General features: G+C 39.1%; 1 protein-coding gene across 3 annotated transcripts in view; it reads right to left on the bottom strand.

Moving 5' to 3' along the window:
• Positions 1-13,873: 13,873 nt before the first annotated feature.
• Positions 13,874-23,016, bottom strand: part of cacna1ha (calcium voltage-gated channel subunit alpha1 Ha) — a 119,548-nt gene continuing 110,405 nt past the window's right edge. For 2 of the 3 annotated variants that reach the window (XM_089128719.1, XM_089128720.1), the window contains exons 30-35: positions 22,740-22,818; positions 20,434-20,555; positions 20,038-20,334; positions 17,104-17,272; positions 16,865-17,019; positions 13,874-16,767 (exon numbers count right to left, since the gene is read on the bottom strand). In XM_089128719.1, coding sequence (XP_088984845.1) covers positions 15,781-16,767; positions 16,865-17,019; positions 17,104-17,272; positions 20,038-20,334; positions 20,434-20,555; positions 22,740-22,818 — 1,809 coding nt within the window. In that variant the 3' untranslated portion in view covers positions 13,874-15,780. The remainder of the gene's footprint in view (positions 16,768-16,864; positions 17,020-17,103; positions 17,273-20,037; positions 20,335-20,433; positions 20,556-22,739; positions 22,819-23,016) is intronic. The other variant, XM_089128721.1, reaches the window with a different exon arrangement.

Below are 23,016 nucleotides of genomic sequence, written 5' to 3'. Positions count from 1 at the left end.
CTCTAGCCCCTTCCAGAGCTGAGATATCGAAACTCAAAAATTCGGCCCGAAAAAAAAAACGACAGTGGTACCCCTTACGTTTTTTTTTTTCGGGCGAAAAATTAAGTTTCTCCAATCTTCCCCAAACTCTGGATTCTGATAGAGGGCCATGAGACCTAGACCTGAGTGCAAAAATGGAGGCTCTAGACCCTTCCAGAGCTGAGATATCAAAATTCAAAATTTCGACCCGAAAAAAAAACGACAGTGTTACCCCTTTCGTTTTTTTTCATTTTTGGGCGAAAAATTACATTTCTCCAATCTTCTCAAAACTCTGGATTCTGATATAGGGCCACAAGACTTTGACCTGAGTGCAAAAATGGAGGCTCTAGACCCTTCCAGAGCTGATATATCGAAATTCAAAATTTTGACCCGAAAAAAAAACCGACAGTGTTACCCCTTTCGTTTTTTTTTTTTCATTTTTGGGCGAAAAATTAAGTTTCTCCAATCTTCCCAAAACTCTGGATTCTGATAGAGGGCCATGAAACTTAGACCTGAGTGCAAAAATGGAGGCTCTAGACCCTTCCAGAGCTGAGATATCGAAACTCAAATATTCGACCCGAAAAAAAAAAACGACAGTGGTACCCCTTTCGTTTGTTTTTTTTTCGGGCGAAAAATTAAGTTTCTCCAATCTTCTCAAAACTCTGGATTCTGATAGAGGGCCATGAGACTTAAACCTGAGTGCAAAAATGGAGGCTCTAGACCCTTCCAGAGCTGAGATATCGAAACTCAAAAATTTTACCCCAAAAAAAAAAACGACAGCGGTACCCCTTTCGTTTTTTTTTTCGGGCAAAAAATTAAGTTTCTCCAATCTTCTCAAAACTCTGGATTCTGATAGAGGGCCATGAGACTTAAACCTGAGTTCAAAAATGGAGGCTCTAGCCCCTTCCAGAGCTGAGATATCGAAACTCAAATATTCGACCCGAAAAAAAAACGACAGTGGTACCCCTTTTTTTTTTTCGGGCGAAAAATTAAGTTTCTCCAATCTTTTCAAAACTCTGGAATCTGATAGAGGGCCATGAGACTTAGACCTGAGTACAAAAATGGAGGCTCTAGACCCTTCCAGAGCTGAGATATCGAAACTCAAAAATTCGACCCGAAAAAAAAACGACAGTGGTACCCCTTTCGTTTTTTTTTTTCGGGCGAAAAATTAAGTTTCTCCAATCTTCTCAAAACTCTGGATTCTGATAGAGGGCCATGAGACTTAAACCTGAGTGCAAAAATGGAGGCTCTAGACCCTTCCAGAGCTGAGATATCGAAACTGAAAAATTCAACCCGAAAAAACAACAACAGTTGTACCCCTTTCGGGTTTTTTTTCGGGCGAAAAATTAAGTTTCTCCAATCTTCTCAAAACTCTGGATTCTGATAGAGGGCCATGAGACTTAAACCTGAGTGCAAAAATGGAGGCTCTAGACCCTTCCAGAGCTGAGATATCGAAACTCAAAAATTCGACCCGAAAAAAAACGACAGTGGTACCCCTTTCGGTTTTTTTTTCGGGCGAAAAATGAAGTTTCTCCAATCTTCTCAAAACTCTGGATTCTGATAGAGGGCCATGAGACTTAAACCTGAGTTCAAAAATGGAGGCTCTAGCCCCTTCCAGAGCTGAGATATCGAAACTCAAATATTCGATCCGAAAAAAAAAAACGACAGTGGTACCCCTTTTTTTTTTTCGGGCGAAAAATTAAGTTTCTCCAATCTTCTCAAAACTCTGGAATCTGATAGAGGGCCATGAGACTTAGACCTGAGTACAAAAATGGAGGCTCTAGACCCTTCCAGAGCTGAGATATCGAAACTCAAAAATTCGACCCGAAAAAAAACGACAGTGGTACCCCTTTCGGTTTTTTTTTCGGGCGAAAAATGAAGTTTCTCCAATCTTCTCAAAACTCTGGATTCTGATAGAGGGCCATGAGACTTAAACCTGAGTTCAAAAATGGAGGCTCTAGCCCCTTCCAGAGCTGAGATATCGAAACTCAAATATTCGATCCGAAAAAAAAAAACGACAGTGGTACCCCTTTTTTTTTTTCGGGCGAAAAATTAAGTTTCTCCAATCTTCTCAAAACTCTGGATTCTGATAGAGGGCCATGAGACTTAAACCTGAGTGCAAAAATGGAGGCTCTAGACCCTTCCAGAGCTGAGATATCGAAACTCAAAAATTCAACCCGAAAAAACAACAACAGTGGTACCCCTTTCGTTTTTTTTTTCGGGCGAAAAATTAAGTTTCTCCAATCTTCTCAAAACTCTGGATTCTGATAGAGGGCCATGAGACTTAAACCTGAGTGCAAAAATGGAGGCTCTAGACCCTTCCAGAGCTGAGATATCGAAACTCAAAAATTCGACCCGAAAAAAAAACGACAGTGGTACCCCTTTCGGTTTTTTTTCGGGCGAAAAATGAAGTTTCTCCAATCTTCTCAAAACTCTGGATTCTGATAGAGGGCCATGAGACTTAGACCTGAGTGCAAAAATGGAGGCTCTAGACCCTTCCAGAGCTGAGTTATCGAAACTCAAAAATTCGACCCGAAAAAACAACAACAGTGGTACCCCTTTCGGGTTTTTTTCGGGCGAAAAATTAAGTTTCTCCAATCTTCCCAAAACTCTGGATTCTGATAGAGGGCCATGCGACTTAGACCTGAGTGCAAAAATGGAGGCTCTAGACCCTTCCAGAGCTGAGATATCGAAATTCAAAATTTCGACCCGAAAAAAAAACGACAGTGTTACCCCTTTCGTTTTTTCTTCATTTTTGGGCGAAAAATTAAGTTTATCCAATCTTCTCAAAACTCTGGATTCTGATAGAGGGCCACAAGACTTGGACCTGAGTGCAAAAATGGAGGCTCTAGACCCTTCCAGAGCTGAGATATCGAAATTCAAAATTTCGACCCGAAAAAAAAAACGACAGTGTTACCCCTTTCGTTTTTTTTTCATTTTTGGGCGAAAAATTACATTTCCCCAATCTTCTCAAAACTCTGGATTCTGATAGAGGGCCACACGACTTTGACCTGAGTGCAAAAATGGAGGCTCTAGACCCTTCCAGAGCTGATATATCGAAATTCAAAATTTTGACCCGAAAAAAAAACCGACAGTGTTACCCCTTTCGTTTTTTTTTTCATTTTTGGGCGAAAAATTAAGTTTCTCCAATCTTCTCAAAACTCTGGATTATGATAGAGGGCCACAAGACTTTGACCTGAGTGCAAAAATGGAGCCTCTAGACCCTTCCAGAGCTGAGATATCGAAAATCAAAAATTCGGCCCGAAAAAAAAACGACAGTGGTACCCCTTTCGTTTTTTTTTTTTCGGGCGAAAAATTAAGTTTCTCCAATCTTCTCAAAACTCTGGATTCTGATAGAGGGCCACGAGACTTAAACCTGAGTGCAAAAATGGAGGCTCTAGACCCTTCCAGAGCTGAGATATCGAAACTCAAATATTCGACCCGAAAAAAAAAAATGACAGCGGTACCCCTTTCGTTTTTTTTTTTCGGGCGAAAAATTAAGTTTCTCCAATCTTCTCAAAACTCTGGATTCTGATAGAGGGCCATGAGACTTAAACCTGAGTTCAAAAATGGAGGCTCTAGCCCCTTCCAGAGCTGAGATATCGAAACTCAAAAATTCGGCCCGAAAAAAAAACGACAGTGGTACCCCTTATGTTTTTTTTTTTCGGGCGAAAAATTAAGTTTCTCCAATCTTCTCAAAACTCTGGATTCTGATAAAGGGGCCATGATACTTAAACCTGAGTGCAAAAATGGAGGCTCTAGACCCTTCCAGAGCTGAGCTATCGAAACTCAAATATTCGACCCGAAAAAAAAACGACAGTGGTACCCCTTTCGTTTTTTTTTTTTCGGGCGAAAAATTAAGTTTCTCCAATCTTCTCAAAACTCTGGATTCTGATAGAGGGCCATGAGACTTAGACCTGAGTACAAAAATGGAGGCTCTAGACCCTTCCAGAGCTGAGATATCGAAACTCAAAAATTCGACCCGAAAAAAAAACGACAGTGGTACCCCTTTCGGGTTTTTTTTTCGGGCGAAAAATTAAGTTTCTCCAATCTTCTCAAAACTCTGGATTCTGATAGAGGGCCATGAGACTTAAACCTGAGTGCAAAAATGGAGGCTCTAGACCCTTCCAGAGCTGAGATATCGAAACTCAAAAATTCAACCCGAAAAAACAACAACAGTGGTACCCCTTTCTTTTTTTTTTCAGGCGAAAAATTAAGTTTCTCCAATCTTCTTAAAACTCTGGATTCTGATAGAGGGCCATGAGACTTAAACCTGAGTGCAAAAATGGAGGCTCTAGACCCTTCCAGAGCTGAGATATCGAAACTCAAAAATTCGACCCGAAAAAAAAAAACGACAGTGGTACCCCTTTCGGTTTTTTTTTCGGGCGAAAAATTAAGTTTCTCCAAACTTCCCAAAACTCTGGATTCTGATAGAGGGCCATGAGACTTAGACCTGAGTGCAAAAATGGAGGCTCTAGACCCTTCCAGAGCTGAGTTATCGAAACTCAAAAATTCGACCAGAAAAAACAACAACAGTGGTACCCCTTTCGGGTTTTTTTTCGGGCGAAAAATTAAGTTTCTCCAATCTTCTCAAAACTCTGGATTCTGATAGAGTGCCATGAGACTTAAACCTGAGTGCAAAAATGGAGGCTCTAGACCCTTCCAGAGCTGATATATCGAAATTCAAAATTTTGACCCGAAAAAAAAACCGACAGTGTTACCCCTTTCGTTTTTTTTTCATTTTTGGGTGAAAAATTAAGTTTCTCCAATCTTCTCAAAACTCTGGATTATGATAGAGGGCCACAAGACTTTGACCTGAGTGCAAAAATGGAGGCTCTAGACCCTTCCAGAGCTGAGATATCGAAAATCAAAAATTCGGCCCGAAAAAAAAAAACGACAGTGGTACCCCTTTCGTTTTTTTTTTTTCGGGCGAAAAATTAAGTTTCTCCAATCTTCTCAAAACTCTGGATTCTGATAGAGGGCCATGAGACTTAAACCTGAGTGCAAAAATTGAGGCTCTAGACCCTTCCAGAGCTGAGATATCGAAACTCAAAAATTGGACCCGAAAAAAAAAAACGACAGTGGTACCCCTTTCGTTTTTTTTTTTCGGGCGAAAAATGAAGTTTCTCCAATCTTCTCAAAACTCTGGATTCTGATAGAGGGCCATGAGACTTAGACCTGAGTGCAAAAATGGAGGCTCTAGACCCTTCCAGAGCTGAGATATCGAAACTCAAAAATTCGACCCGAAAAAACAACAACAGTGGTACCCCTTTCGTTTTTTTTTTTCGGGCGAAAAATTAAGTTTCTCCAATCTTCTCAAAACTCTGGATTCTGATAGAGGGCCATGAGACTTAAACCTGAGTGCAAAAATTGAGGCTCTAGACCCTTCCACAGCTGAGATATCGAAACTCAAAAATTCGACCCGAAAAAAAAACGACAGTGGTACCCCTTTCGTTTTTTTTTTTTCGGGCGAAAAATTAAGTTTCTCCAATCTTCTCAAAACTCTGGATTCTGATAGAGGGCCATGAGACTTAAACCTGAGTGCAAAAATGGGGGCTCTAGACCCTTCTAGATTGAGATCCCACGTAGCATTTATGCCATTATAAATATCTCAATATCTCAGCTCTGGAATGGTGAAGAGCCTCCTTTTTTGCACTCAGGTCTAAGTCTCTTGGCCCTCTATCAGAATCCGGAGTTTCAAGAAGATTTGAGAAACTTATTTTTTCGCACATAAAAAAAAAACGACAGGGGTAAGTAACACTGTCGTTTTTTTTTTGGGTCGAAATTTTGAGTTTCTCTGATCTTCTTGAAACTCTGGATTCTGATAGAGGGCCATGGGACTTAGACCTGAGTGCAAAAATGGGGGCTCTAGACCCTTCCAGAGCTGAGATATTGAGATACCACGTAGCATTTATGCCATTATAAATATCTCTATCTGAGCTCTGGAAGCGTCTAGAGCCTCCATTTTTGCACTCAGGTCTAAGTCCCATGGCCCTCTATCAGAATCCAGAGTTTCAAGAAGATTGGAGAAACTTATTTTTTCGCACAAAAAAAAAAACGACAGGGGTAACACTGTCGTTTTTTTTGGGGGGGGGGGGTTGACATTTTGAGTTTCTCTGATCTTCTTGAAACTCTGGATTCTGATAGAGGGCCATGGGACTTATGGTGCGTTCTATTATACCCAACGAACCGACTCGGACCTCGGATTTGACGTCACGTCCACGTTTCAAGCATTCTATTATGTTTTGCTTGTCCGAGTCGGAGAAAGCTGTTGTAATGGTAGCACTGGCCGAGTACCAGGCAATTACATTAAAATAAACATATTATGACTACACCTCATCAAAACGCAGCCATTTGAACTTAAAAATGTTCACTTTATTTAAAGTTTTTCATGTTAATCTTCTGTTAGCAACGCTAGCAACGTTAGTAATTGCACTCACAACAACCGATTCCCATACCTACAGGGGACGCAGTAATACGAGTGATTATAATCGTCATTTAAAATACCAAATCGGTTCAAAAACAATGAATACAATTCATTCTTACAAGTCACAGGGCGCAGCCATTTTGAATTCCGAAACGGAATTCTTGCTCGGTGTCCTCACGGTTGTCCGACGTCCGAGAGGAGAAATCCGAGGAAAGGGGGCGTGTTGCTAGGCAACGTCTGTCGTCCGTTTCGGATCTCCGAGACGGATGAATAATAGAACGCACCATTAGACCTAAGTGCAAAAATGGAGGCTAAAGCACTGCGTCTAGCACGCAGTGTGTTTATAGTGCAATTTATACGCGAAAATTTGTTTTTACATGCATAGGAAACTCACTGTGTGCAATATACGTTTGGTTAGGATTATGGCAAGCCAAGAGGTTCAGAATTACACCATAAATTAATCGTGTTTACTTCCATAGTTATTAACAAGGATAAGCATGATGTGTATATTGCCTAATTGCAAGCTTGTTTCAGAAATGGTGACATTTTTTTCCATCATTATTGAACATCATTATAGGAGTATTAGGTTGAATGAGTTAGAATTAAATGTTTTATTAATCACTATTCACTTGGAAATTGTGCTAAATGTAGGCTACCTGTACTTAATCATTTGCAAAGATGTACTGAGACATTGAGACATGAACTTGGGCATTTGCAATTTGATGAAATGAAAGAGAAATTCAATTCTGTTGTGAACAATTGCCAAGTAGTTTGGAGGTTTGTCCATGTTGCTTTGAGAATGTAATTTCTGTTTCAAGAAATGAGCCAAACCAATGGAGAAAAACTGTAAACATTTGTTGATTCTTTTGTAATGAATGTAAATATACATTCATCACAGTGTTATACATTTATTACAATGTAAATATACATATTTTGCAACGTAATTATATATGTATTACAGTGTTATTATACATTTGAAGAGCTCTTTTCCAAAACGCGTTAAACGACATTTTAAAAAAAATGAGTTTGTCGTGTCATTCTGCTGCGGACAGAACCCTTTCACTGCTCTATCAACGTTTCATGCCGAATCGCTATATTTCCTTGTTTAAAATGTACTGCAAGATACAGTTTCTTCCCAAGCCGCGATAAGCACCAGCCCTGTTTTTAGCCTAAACACGATAAATCCTCAAATTCAATGAACGCTCTACACAATCCAGCACGGCGGCACTCTGAACAGAGGTTTATTATGTTCATTCATTCCTCAAAATGAGTCCTAGTTTTCTAGTCGACTAGTAGTAGATCATTTAAGCCATTTGTATTATCAGTAATCACATATATTGATTTAATTAAATGGAAGAGAAACCATATGAGCGTTTTTAATGGCATATTCCGCATCTCAACGTATGCATAAAGCTTGCCACAAAGAACCGGCAAAAGTAATGATTATGCATGAAACATTTGAATTGTTTATTAATAAACTAGTGTTTTCTGTCAGTGTCAGCAACAAAGATAAAGTTGATGATGCTTACTCGCCATCTTCGCAGTGAACGCGCATAGAGAAACGCATACTTCGAATTAGCCTATACATACGCAGAGAGTTGCCAATTTATTTTAGTTTTTAATTGTTTTGTTTAAAAGTAGATATTTAAAGCTTTCTGTAGCTTAGTTCTCAGGCCTGTGTGAGGCAAGCATCGCGGTGTTTCGGTTCATATTATGAGACGCGCTCCGGTTCACCTGCGCGCCTCTGTGTCCTGATTATATTGTCTGATATTTACTTCTAATGTATTAATCCAGTCAATTTGTCGATGAAACATTTATTAAAATGAAGATACAATTTATATGAAACGAAATTTACAAGCTTTCTACAAAACAAAACTTAATAAGTGGTCAAAATCATGTCTGAAGCACTCCAAATATTTTCCGATATTGGGCAGCTTTTGAATTTTGATCCTATCTTACTCATCTCATGCGGTTCCCTTTTCATAGCCTACTCAACATAGATGAAATAATAAAAATAAGTAATGTAATATTATTAAAAACAAATGTGAAATGTTTATTTTTTTTTTTGTTTTTTTAACTTATATTTAAGCGTCATGCTGCTCCGCTTTGCTCACATGTTATGTAGCCTGTGTGTGTGTGTGCATGTGCTGGAGGGGTGCCCATCCCTTTTTTGAATATCGTTATCATATATTGATCATTTTTAATAATTCGTTTTTTCATGCATATGTTAAAATTGGTATTAATAATTTGTTTTTTTTCATGCATATGTTGAAATTGGTACTATTTGTTTGAGGTTTATTTCGATTTATAGCGTTTTGGAAAAAAATAAAATTAACTTTTAAATTATCATTAACAATATTGTTGTTTGATTTAATAATTATTGTTCAAAATGTTCAGACTGAACCAATAAAACATTTAAACAGGATAATTTGAATATTCACAAAATGTGTGGGTCTAGGTAAAAAATGTAGTTTTCCTGAAAACTATTGAAATGTATTTATAGCGTTTTGGAAAAGAGCTCTTCATTTGTTACATTATTATTATTAAACATTTGTTGATTCTTTTCTGAAAAAGTAGTGATTCTTTTTTAAAAAGTAACGATTTTTGAAAAAAGCAGTGTAAAAATTGTAATTATACATTTTTTACAGTCTTATCATACGTTTATTACAATGTATTTATACTTTTTACAGTGTTATTATACATTTATTACTATGTAATTATACACTTGTTACCTTATTATTATACATTTGTTAATTCTTTTTGGAAAAAAAAATCTTTTTGAAAAAAGTTGCGATTCTTTTAAAAAAAATAGCAATTCTTTTCTGAAAAAATAGTGTAAAATATGTGTGGATGTTTTTGGATGCTAGCAACGTAGGTGTGGGAGCTGTACTGTTACAAGCTAAGGATGAGGGGATTCACTGTTCCATGTGTTATTTTTCGAAGAAGTTTTCTTATCAGTTAAATTATGATTGAGAAAGAGGTCTTAGCGCTGATTTGGGCCCTGCACCATTTTAAAAAGTGTATGTTGGATCAGTGTCAGATTCTTTGGTCGTGTGCACTGACCACAATCCAGTTATTTATTCACATTCTTTGCGGTGCCCAAATCAAACCTGTGTTGGAGCTGATGCCGGCAATAAAAAGCAGTTCCCTTCAACTGAGCTGGGGCGCTCTCTTCCATCCTCATGCCGATTGTGTCTTAGATGCCGTTGTTTATTTGCTTTCCATCTCATCTCCGTCGCATTTAATTTTTCTTACTTTAATAAATGTTATTCTTTTGAGCAATATTTAACGTGTTGTCTCCTTTGTCGCGGCTTGAGAGCCGGCCGTGACAGTGGTTGCTCGCCTGGGCAGAGGAATATTGTCTTATGTGTAATGTTTTGCTAGAACAGGTGGCAAATTATTGGTCATGTTACGCTTGTCGTCCAATGCTAAAGCCAGACATAGCAGTACTTGGTCATGGCGCTAAATAAACCTTCGCTAAGAGCCACATCCTGTCAGAATGTGCCTTAATAAGGACAAGAGGGATCCTCTCCTACCCAGAGGTTTAGGTTCTGTGGTGATGGGAGGACATCATATGTTGACCTGATAAGGAAACTGATCCTACTCTCGTCCATTGACCAAAGGTCTTGCCAGCCCATCTTGCGTTGTTCCACACACTCCCATCTCATCCACTCTCCCTGCTTGGCCTGGGAAATGGCCTTTAAACACCTCATCCTCTCCTCCTGCCTTGTGCCATTTAAGAGGAGCTAAACTGAGCCCCAAACCCCCTCTTCTCTGCTGTACCTTTCCTACGATATCCCCAATTTGAAGGGCAGCCTTTGCCTCTACCACAGATTTCTTTGCTGACCACTTTCTACCAGTTTTTAACACATTTGTCACGTGACTCTCCTAAGGTCATTTTCAGTCTGACCTGAAAAAAAGTTGTGATTCTTTTTGAAAAAAGTAGTGTAAAAATTGTAACTATAAATTTCGTTACAGTCTTATTTTATGTTTATTACAATGTAATTATACATTTTACAGTGTTATTATACATGTATTACATTTTAAATATATGTTTATTACAATGTAATTATACATTACAGTGTTATACTTTTTGTACAATGTAATTATACATTTATTAGAGTGCTATTATACATTTGTTATACTATTATTATTATACATTTGTTAATTCTTTTTGGAAAAAGTAGTGTAAAAGTAATGTTTATTACAATGTAATTATACATCACAGTGTTATACTTTTTAATGTAAATTTATTTATTTACATTTATTTATTTGATTTACATTCACACTTATTACAGTGTTATTATGCATTTGTTGCATTATTGTTATTATTATGCATTTGTTGATTCCTTTTGGGAAAAGTAGTGTAAAAATGTAATACATTTATTACAGGCTTATTGAATAATTAGCCTACATAAAGAACATTGCCATGGGATTACGTAAATGCATACAATACTATCTATAGATAGATTATCCATAATTAACAAGTACACACACATAGCTGTTTCGTCATGTTTGACTATAAAGCTGCTGCTTTAAAGTAATCTATTGTATACAGTAGCCTCCTATATAAATAGTGAATTGAATCATTTTTGTTGTGTGCACAAATTTGTAGAAACGCCACTCTCAGCAGTGTGGATGGTCAGGATATTCACTAACAGTCCTGCAAAAACTTTGTTGAACTTTGTTTTACCCCTAAGCAAAAAAAGAAAAAGAACTTTGCAGTGAATATATCAGGGCCTTGAGTCTGTTTCATCCGATGTTTGATGCCTTTTAGTCTGAGGCTGTTTGGTCTGATGCCTAATTGTAAGAGACAACTGACATTGTTTTTCCTGAGTCCTGCAACCTTTTAGTCTTAGGCATGACGCCTTTTCATCATATGAAGTTCTGAGGATTTCCTAAACTGTACACCGTACTATGGAGTGTGGTCTATATAAATAGACAATTTTCTTTTATCAGAATTATTATCATAAGCATGTTACAATATAACATTAAGATTACATGAAAAGAGTTTCACTGTTATAAAATCACAGATATGTTAGCATCAGGGAAAGGAAGGTGTCAGAATAAACATAAAAAAACAAGGTCTGTGAAACAAGGTCGGCCAATTGTAAATCAGTTTTGTCATCATCTAATCCTGTGCAGTCACGCTGAAGAAGCTGCACTGACTGCACCAGATGGCTGTTATCAATATCGGCACGGCATACATTACAGTGAAGTAGCATCAGCGTAGTCTCAAGCCGGACAAAACATTTCTAACGGCACTCACTGCTGAAGTCGAACAGTCCTTATGAAAGACAGCAGTGCATATTTGTTTCAACGAGGCAAAAATAAAACATCATGAAATCATCTCCTGTTACTAACATAACCTCGGTTCCCTGAAATGATCTATGACTCTATGGGGAAACAACTTTCTTCAAAAAATAATAAAGCCACATTGCACCTTGTAGAAACATGACTGCCAGGTCATTCATGCCAACCGACTTGCTGTTAACCTCGCTGTGAAATGCTGACACAGTGACAGAGTAGTACCCTTTTAGAGTAGAAGGTGTGCTGCTGCCTATGCACCCTTGTAAGAAGGACAGGATGACTGTAATTGAGCAATTCACTTGGTCTTCCACACTTGAGCTCCTCAAGCTTTCAAACACTCTCATTAATGAGCATAAAAGCACCTTGTAGAAGCACCTTCACTTCTTTAATCGTATTCAGCATGCGCTGAGGCAGACTAACTATGGCCGTGTCCACCAAAGTGTTTTCCATGCGCCTGAGCGTTTTTTTTTTTTTGTCACGCTGAAGCACCGAACGCCCGGCGTTTTTTACTGGTCGCCGAGAGTTAAAAAAATGTTCAACTTTGGATAAAACGCAGAGCTCATCACTGTCACTTTTTAACCACCCGTCCAATCACAGTGGAGGAGGGGCGGGACTAAACAGCACTGACCAACTGTCACAACATTCTTTCTGTACAATGACATCAACCAGCAGAGCTAACCCAACAAAACAGGTGAAAAATACATTTTTAGTATGAAACAAATGATCTGAGAAATCAGTTACAAATAAACTGTGCTGCGGATATTCTGTATCATAGCAACGGAACGTCTCAACGGAAAAAACGCTGTGCTGCCAAAAAGCTCTCAAGCGCTCAAAGAACGGCGTCTTCAGCAGAGCGTCTAGCGTTTTCAGCTGGATAAAAATGCTTTGGTGGACACACGGCCTAACGCCGGAAGGCTCCGCTGAGAGCCGGAATGGGGTGCAGATTAAGTCTATCGCTTGAGAGAGGAGGTACTTCCTTGGAGGGATGAACCGGAGATATGAAAATGATGCCGACAAGCCATTGTTGCATCTAAGCTTGAGCATGGAGGGCTGTCCAAGTACTCGTATAAGAGACAAAGTGATTGACACAGGTCAATTCACCACTGCCGTAGTTGATGAAAGGCTCTGAAAAATATAGAAACATGAGAGTAGACATATTTCGGGTTCATAAATATAATCCAGTTTCTTGGCCAATATGTACAAGGGTTTGTTTCAGAGTGCTTATTCGAAAGAAAGGTTCAAATAAGTGGTCTGGCCTCAAGTGGTCTTTAACGTCCTCATTAGCGTGCTCGCATCCCACATTGAAGACCAAGATTCGAATCCCGCTCAGAGCAGGTCGAGTAGGACTGGTTACATTTGGTGCCGTTGAGCCGGATGGGAGTGAGGTTTAGGGGGGTGAATGTACAGTAACTGTCGTAGGCCAGTAGAGCTGTCAGTGTAAACCTCACTCCCCTGGTCTCAAGAGGCGTGCTAGCGATTGACGGTCTATATTGTTAGCGTGCAACCTCCCACCCAGACACCCCAGTTTGAATGTTATGTTTCAACAGAAACATGCTAACCAGTAACCTTGGTAAATGACTGATTTTTTACTTTTGCATCTCATGATATTAAAAATACTTTGTCTATGGCTGCATGGGAACCTGACATTGCATGTGTGCATACAGGTGAATTCTGGGAGTTTGTCTGCAATCCCTTAGAGACTGTGATCATATTTCTGCTCATGGAACAACTATTTTAACTGCCACTGCTTCTCGCTGAGATTTGTGCATTTGTTTAAAAAAATGCTTGGGGTATAGTTTAATATATTAAAATTATATTTAAAATTATATAGAAAAAAACAAATTACACATCTTCCTTTTGCTATAAAATATTTATGTGTAGATCACAGAGAATATCCCTCAGATTAGTTGTGGTCATTACACAATACAAGGTAATACAATGTAGAAATACAATTCTATAGCTTTTCAAACACTTCTGCTTAATCAACCAAGTCATATCAAATCCAAAAAAAAAAAAAAATTACTTATTGCAGACAGTTTGTGTAAATACACAATTCCTATTTCCAATAACAGAAGAGAGAAAAAAAAACTGAGAAATGACTAATCTTGAAAGCTTGAGGAAAATGTGTTGATTATTTATTGAAGGGTTAAGGACATTAGGCTGCTTGATGTCAAAAGCTCAAGTAAAAAAACAAAAAACAAACAAAAATAAAAAACAGCTAATAATGTCCACATGCTCAAAGTGATTAAAACACTTTAAGCAATTATATACTACTCCATCCATACAGATCTATCATTTATTCAAAAGCAATTAGAAAAAACTCTCAACAATCCTCTTGCAAAAAAATGTGGATCTAGTACCGTATATGCATGAAACACTGCACACATTAATCTCAAAGCCCAATATTAAACTGATGTCAGATTATATTGTCAGAGTACATACTTTTGTAATCAAGATTTTAATTAAACCTATTGCACTCATCTCAACATCATAAAACATTGTATTAGACAACAAGTGGGTTTACTCAGTTTTACAAAGAAGAATACCTTGTAATTACATCTCAGTGCAATTAGATAAGTCTACAAATGGAAAATATCTGAAAATCGAAATATGAAAAACTTTAAAAAACACCCATTTGTTTATATATCCTCTCGGTAACATGCAACCGATTTTCCTTCTCCAAATCCTTTGAGGAGATTAAGAAATAAAGAAAAATAGTAAATTAACACAGCACAAAAGCTGCATTGAGTATTTTAAATCTCAGGTGATAACATTGATGACACTGGATATGCGAGTTTTATCATTTAAAGAGCAAGATCTGCAGGAGTCATTTATTCCCCAAAACATCATGGCTTAGTTTTACTATACATAAATCACATTAACCCCTTTCAAAAAAATCAAAACAGTTCCTTTCATTAAACATGTGTCTCATTGCTGCACAAGGGCACAACCCCAGAGGTGCCATTTCAAAGCAGAACAGATCAAAAAATAGATCAGAAGTGTACTGATATAACTCCCTTAGTCTTCTGCTTTGATAGTTATAAAGTTTGAACATCAGGAGAAACAAAACAAGGTCACATTTACATTTGAATTAATTACTTTGTCCTTCACATGCAACTTGTGCCACAGCCAAAGGCAAAAAAAAAAAAAAAGTTAAAATAGCATGTTGTGGTTAAATTAGGTTATAATGTGGAGCGTAGCAGAAATTGTAATATACATTTAGAGATGAACCTGAGTATGGTAAAGGGTTGTAAATGTGAGATGCACGTTACTGGCTATGTTTGTGTAAAAAAGTGAGTAACCTAACTGGGTAAACTTACAGAAACATTTATAGTGTATTGCACTCAGGCTACAGATCATTTGAAGTTTGGTTCTCATTGGATCTATGTAACACGACACACTCCGTCCTCTCAATAGAAAAATAAAAATCATCTCAGTATCAGTAGGCCTAAACAGACTAGAATTGATCCCACAGCTATTCGATAAAAAAAAAACAAAAAAAAAAAACGTGTACATTCACAAGAAGACGAAAGAGGACAATTCAAATTGATATGTGCAAAAAAGTTATAGATCTCTATAAAAAATATGTGCATATGAATAGAGCTTGTTTCTCCACTAATACAATATGTTCTCTATGTACACATTATGAGTCAATAAAGTACATAACTTGTACAGTTATTATTAGTCTTTTAATCTGTATACTTTACAGAAAACAATAGCAATGCTCATGACAAAGAGAGGAAAGACTGACAAATATGATACAGATGATACAGAACACTACACATCCTGAACTCAAATCAATGTGATTGAGCACTGGGACTAAAATAAGAACCAGAGTTCCATTTGGAAACCTGAAATTGCATATCCCATGTTCAACACCCTTCCAGATCAAACGCTGTTCCTACTAGGATCAGCTGCCATTCCTGGCCGGCTTTCATGCTGAAATTACATTTGAAAAAGAAAACTTTGGCTACAGAAAGAGGTCAACATCCTCCGTTCGACTAGTTGCCGCACCCTCGAGCCCCTCATTGGGCTGTCCTGTTTACAGAGCCGAAGTCCGTGGATTCTTCAAATCTGCTATCAAAGGGGGGTGGACGTGTGTTTTCACACAGAACGCCTGCCAGACTGCCCGTTGGGGCGGGGTGTGGCAGGGACAGATACTCGGCACAGTGAGAGGGGTGCCGCTCTACTTTGATGAGCGGCTGGGTCGACAGCTGGTTCTCCGGCACGTCTAGAGAGTCCCGCTGCAGGGCCAGTTCATAGGATGGCGTCCTCCTCCGCAGCAACATGCTGCTCTCGGACAGCTTTTTCATGGAGGCAAGAGAGCCAGAGGTCTCCTTTTCAAATGGAGGCTCGATGGAGATACAGGGAGGGCTCATCTTTTTCTTCCGGGGAATGTGCAAGGATTGACCCCGCGTCGGAACGTGCCTCTTTTCGCTGAGTTCTTGACCAAACAGCCCGTCGTCTCCCGAAGAGCAAATCTCAATTGAGTGCCTGCGATGCTCATCGGCACCGTAGGGTTTTGCCAGAAAACCCTCAGTGTCCACACCGAAGCACTTCTTCGGGTCTTTGACGCTTAACTCGCCTAGGTTAGCAGCACTGCTGCAGTTCTTCACGAGGATGGGAAGCAGCGTCCCTGAGGTGGCGTAAGGAGACAGGGAGTGACTCCGTGCTTCTGCCTGGACCCCTGCCCACAGTCGTGCTGTGCTGTTGATGTGGCGGACCTCCTCGTCGGTCGCATCAGCGGAGTCAAACATGGAGCCGCTGGGGCTGGTGCTTCCGCTGCTGCTGGCCAGGCTGGGAGGGCGAGAAGGGATATTGTGCTGGCTATAGGGCTGCTGGAAGGTGCGGACACTGGATGCATGTCCACGTGGGGGCAGCAACTGTGACTCCTGAGGAACGCTAGGGCCAGGGATCCGAGGAAAATGCGGCTTAAAGCTGCCTGTCTGTCTTTCAAGATTGTCTTTGGAGTCGAAACTTTGCACGTCGATGGAGTCATTCTTAACTGCTTCCTGAAAGAATAAACATTGGACACCGTGAACATGTGGCCTGCAATCACAGCACAACAGCGAGGTGAACTTGATATCGATGGGACATTTGAGAGTATACCTGTCTGCATAAAGTCCTGCCAATGCTGTGGGTTGGAGAGGAAATGGGAGGGGGAATCTTGGGGAGGCAGCTGAATTGGGAATGGGGAGGAACACCAGGGACCTGAAGCAGGGAACGGCTTTCACATGGCTGGGAGTGGACTGAGGTGATGGAGCCTATTGGGAAAGGTTAATGAATACTTTCCTTAAGTTTTTGTTCGTTTTTATATGCATAAAGTCATGTATTCTGGGTCTTTATACCTAATTCAAGATACCCTTGGCTGGTCTCCACTTCTTTTAGTGGATATGGAGCACTGGCTGGCCTCACAGGGCGAAACATGTAGCTGTCATTGGGCAAAGAGTGCATCCTTGACACTGACATTTTCCGTGGAGATAGCAAATTCTCCTGTGTTTTTTGCATCCCCTCCTCCTGTGGAAGAGAAACGTATTCCACTGCTTTTTTCCCCTCACACATAAACTCACAAACACCTAGAGCCAAGTTTGTCAGGTTCATTCACCATCTCACTGCAGTTGACAAAGCAAATTTACTCTTTGCCAGAGCAGCCCATGAGGGGTAGCAAATGTTTCTGGCCTCCCTGTAGAGCCTCACTTTTCACAGTCCACATCGCCTCAGCATATTTTCTTTGTAATGTGACAACTCAGCACCCAATAAAACACAAATGCAATCCTTTTGCCTGAAGGTAACTTAGGCTGCTCCTTATAAAGTTAATGGTGCACAGTAAGTGCAAAACTGAAACAAATAAACTAAAACAAATGGGACAATGTTTTGTATACTATATGACCAGTTCATTATACAAGGGGTTTTTAAACTTTTTGATGACACAATATGACGATCCCCTGGTAAGAAACTTAAAATCATCTATAAGTCATCTGAATATTTGTATTAAGAAAAATATTAAGTGTGCTATTATAAAGACAACATGTTTTCATAGTGTCACTGTACCAAATCTTTTACAATATTATCTCAAATAACAAAATATTTACTTTGTATTAAGATATCTTTAATGTAGGTTTTGGTAGTAGATTTGTGTAAAAGGGTAATTTGTTGTCTATACAGCATATTTTTGTATTTTTTAAGATTATTTATTTTCATCATTGTTTTATGGAAAATGTGGTGAAATTTATTTTATATTTATATTTTTATAATTAATTTAATTATATATATATATATATATATATATATATCAATTGATATAAGATGTATATATATATATATATATATATATATATATATATACTTTTAAAAAAAATAAGGGGAACACTTAAACAACACTTAAAAAGTAAAAACAAGAAAAAAGTATTTAATAAGATTATTTCATTCATTCAGATCTATGATGTGTTATTTTAGTGTTCCCTTTATTTTTTGAGCAGTGTATATATATATATATATATATATATATATATATATATATGTAACGGAGGCCAGCTAGTAGTTGCTGTGCGAGTAAACCTCACTCCCCGATCTCAATAGGCGCTCTAGCGACAGACGCTAGAGGCTGCAGTCTTTAGCCTCCTTGCTAGAGCGCCCGACTCTCACGCCGGAGACCCGGGTTCGAGGCCCGCTCGGAGCGGGGCGAGTAGGACCCGGGTGTAAGGGGTTGCATTGGTGCCGTGACCCGGATGAGAGTGAGGTTTAGGGGGGTGAGTGTAACGGAGGCCAGCTAGTAGTTGCTGTGCGAGTAAACCTCACTCCCCGATCTCAATAGGCGCTCTAGCGACAAATGCTAGAGGCTGCAGTCTTTAGCCTCCTTGCTAGAGCGCCCGACTCTCACGCCGGAGACCCGGGTTCGAGGCCCGCTCGGAGCGGGGCGAGTAGGACCCGGGTGAAGGGGTTACATATATATCAATCTTTGTTGATATGTTAATGTTAATAAATGCATTAACGAAGTGAAGCTCAATATACAGGAAGAATTCACCTTTGGCTAAGCCCCGCCCCCCTTAGTTACTGTTGCTACGTCCGTCAAACTTCATCTGGGCTCTGGTTTGGTATCAACATGGCTTATGCTGTGACAGCTCTTCCTGCTGAAATGTTATCAAACTTTTATAAAGCAGCAAATAAAGTGTCCGATGGAAGTAGGCAAAAGGGGCTGCAATATGCGCTCGAAGGCTATAATCAAGACATACAGGTGAAACGCAAGAAACAACAAGGCATCCAAATAGAGGCAAAAGCATAATGTTACCGGTCACAGTCAAAAAATGAACCACCGCATTTCCTACTTATCGAGACGGAGGCTGGGACTAACAATATCAGGGAGCAACAATGTTAATGCAAAGCTGGGTAGGTCTCTATTCACTTCTATAATCGTTTACAAAGCAAACGGACTACACGGGTATAACGTTGAATTTATTAGGAGCGTGTGCTAGCGTATCAACAACCGGTATGAGACCCGAAATCATAACCTAAAACATTATAGAACGGTCTAACTAGTATAACTTCACACTCACAGTAAGGTTAGAAGTAAAAAAAGACGTGCTTGTTGATGTTCGAGGGGTTTAGCTGACTGAGGACGTTCATACAGTTTAATCCAAAGACGACACTTGTCAAGATTTGACTTCGGTTTTGGGAAGGGAAAAACCGGACACCCCCCTCCAAATTCTCTGGGAAACGCGTATCTGTGTTACAAATGCCCGAGGCACAACGTTTATCCATATTTTTGATAAAACTACGACGGTAATAGCCTGCCGAGACCAAAAATATGAGACGCCTGTGTTGAAAGTCAATGAAGCGCTGTGAAAAAGTGTCCGACCTCTGTGGGAGCTCGTTCTTGGCTGCGCTGTGATTGGCCAATCTACATTCTGGGCGTGGCTTAGCCAAAGGCGAATTGTTTAGTACAGTACATTGTTCAGTACGCTTGTGTGTCTGGTATAGAACACCAAAGAATTAGCAAAATATTTGATTACATACCATTGAATAACTTGATAAATGTATTTAAATGATTGGGTAAAACATGTTTTATTGACCTAGGTTAACATGTTAACTTTGACAGCCCTAATAATACATTTACTATATTTGATTTTCCTGAACTTTTTCACATATAGCATTGTCTTGCAGCCCCCTGGGGTTCCCCAGATTCCAGTTTGAAAATCCCTCGTTATACTATTATCATAAAAACATGGCTTGACAATGTTTATTCATGACGTCTGACTCATTTTGGCAAAACGGGGCATGTGTACCTGTTTGAGTGAATCTTGTTGTGGTCCTACATAAGTTGCCCTGCCTTCAGGCCCCGAAGAACTCCCTGCTGAGACGTTGCTGAGACGGCGAGCCATTTTCATCTCCAACTCAATCTCAGCGTCCATTTCTGCATCTTCTTTAGCCTCCTTATTGCTCTCCTCCAGGTGTTTCATCAATACGGCCACCACCACGTTCACCAGCACAAACTGAGCCATCAGTACAAAGGTGACGAAGTAGATGGGGGAGACCAGAGGCAGATAGCAGTAGTCATCTTCAGGGCACTCTCGCAGAGTGTCCTGCACATATGCAACATGTTAATGATTAAACCTGCACCTGTGAAACTCTCTCAATACAGTTACAGAAGAACAATGAAAAACTCTTCTGCATTGTAGTACCTTCATTATGCCATTCCAGTTGTCCCCCGTCGATACTCTGAATAAAGTTAAAAAGGCCATTCCAAAGTTCTCAAACGTAGCATGGCGACTTAATCCTTCACATGGAACGTCGTCAGTGCAGTCTGGATGAAAATATTGGTAGACAATAGTGAGTCGAGTACGTTTAAACATCTTGTACACAAAAGCATACTGTAGCTAGACTCCCAGATTATCACTGAATATGTTGCTAAAAGTAAAGATAACCTGACAGGGTCCTCTGGATTATCATTAAAGAAGCAAATGAGCCGTTACTCCCAGACACGTCTGACACAATAATTATCATTGATTTTAAAGTTGAAGGCTAATGAAAGTAATTAGAGTGCTTGCCCTTTAAGCAAAACCATAATCTTATATATTGTACTGTATACTGATACTGTATATCCTCTATTTAGCTATATATACATTTTTTTCACTCCTTTCCTCGTTCTTACTAATTCAACAATAAAACAAATCCCAAACTTGAGCACAAAAAAAATAAATGCACAAAAATCTGCAAGTTGCGAGGAGAAATAACAAACTGTGAGTCCTGATAGGACACACACAGAACTGGCCACAAGAGCGAGTTTTGTTCTGCCAGTGCGCGCTGAAATCTTCACGCAGACGAGTCAGTTTTGATAGGGGTGTGGTCCAAACCCATGTGTAACAAATGCTATTGGTGGCTGGCCTTCTCTGAAACTATTATTATGATTTGTGCATTGGAGCAGCGGATTTCCATAAAGCAAACATGCTCAGTTTCATACATGCATGATGCTCAAGAAGCTAACTGCAAATTATAAATGGTAAGCCATTTAAAATAAAAGATACACAGGAATACACAGGATCTTTTCAATCTTAATGTTTTTTCCAATTAGTTTCCATCACTTTTAATGGAAATGTATTAATTTAGCTCAGTTGTATAACTATGCTGTACTGACAGCTGATAAGTGTAGAAATATGAGAAAGGCTTATAGATTATTAAATGTTTATTTAACTTTTATAGACCCCCAAAGTTTTGTTTTCAAATTGTCAGCCATGATTAAATATATTGCTTATTATACTTATAATATATTTAAATTAAGATATAATTTTATTTGCCTTTAGAAGAAAATATATATTTTAAGATTTCTATTAAGACACAGAGGGTCCGATTTTAACGATCTGAAACGCATGTATCAAGTGCGAAGCACAAGTATCTTTGTGGGCAGGTCTTGGAGGCTGTTGCTATTTTACAGGCGGGATAAATGACTCTTGCGCCCGGCGCAAGTTTAAAAGGGGTTGGTTTGAAGTAGCTTAATTATTCATACGTGTGGTTTGGGCGTAACGGAAACAAACCAATAAGAGCGTCATATAACATACCCTTTAAGCATGATGAACGAGGTGCGCTTGTTGCATGGCGCAATTCTATTATAATGGCACATTTACTAGACGCGCTTCTGAATCAGTTCACAGCCAATGAGATCGATGTTCTGGTCAGTGGCGCAATTGTTTTCTGAAACTGCAAAAAAGCATCAGGGATTGTTTGCGCCGGAACATGCCTCCTTTTTGCGCTTTTTGCACAAGTTCATTTTCTAGTTTGCCGGCATGCGTCTGTGTCTATAATTCAATGTAAGGCTGCATAGATTAGGTCAGCTGGAACTGGGAACACTTCCCTTAAATCCTGATGTACTCGTTACATCATAAGAAGAATGGCATCTACGCTAATTTGAGTGTCTTCTTTTATCTGCCGGATCCAAGCCGTATTCAGATCTGACGAGGACCTTAGCCTGGACCCGATGACGATGAAAAAGTGCCAAGTAACCTCTGCCTATGGATTTTATTTCGCGTATCTACCCCGAAGTGATCAAATAAAACAAAATTCTAAACAAGATTAAAATTAAAACTATTCTAAAAACTATCAAAATTATAGACAAGACAAGTAGTTTGTTCAGGCATGGTTTTGTAGGGAATTATTTCTAACTTGCTGTCTTAAATCATGGCAGTTTGTTCTGTGTAGTATTTCTGCATTCAAGTATTATAATTTCTACAAATATATTTTATGATTTACTTATTATAGTGTTTACTTGGTCCATTGATACCACAAAGCCCCCCACATAAAATCACAATTTATCAAATGACAGTACTGTATAGTCCAAGGAGAGTTCTAAAACTGTGAGAGAAGCATTCTCATGGGGACCAAACTGAAGCAATTCTGGCCTAAAAATAAGAGTGTCAGCTAAGGTAGAGAAAAGCCGCTAAATCTGTGAAATGGAGAGCTCAGTATGAAGAGTGAGCAGGATTGCAGCACTGACCTAGTTTCCCAAAAAGCTCCACACCAAGTGCCGCATAAATGAAGAAGAGGAGCATAAACAGCAAGCCCAGATTTCCCACCTAAAGAGAGGAAGCGTAATATCACTGAATGTTATTAAACAATCAATCATGGGGAGTAGCATTGTGTTATAGATACTTTACTCTGTCCTCCCCCATGACTTACATATCAACACAAAGACCCAAACAAATGCAATTGTGCAGTACATCTACATCTCTCTAAAGCAAAATCACACAGCATACTGTATTTACTGTAAACAT

Source organism: Pimephales promelas, chromosome 3 (genome assembly GCF_988280905.1).
Source record: "Pimephales promelas chromosome 3, fPimPro1.hap1.1, whole genome shotgun sequence".
Classification (NCBI taxonomy): Eukaryota; Metazoa; Chordata; class Actinopteri; order Cypriniformes; family Leuciscidae; genus Pimephales; species Pimephales promelas.
Note: the sequence above shows the minus strand (reverse complement) of the source record. Positions and strands in the feature narration are given on the sequence as shown.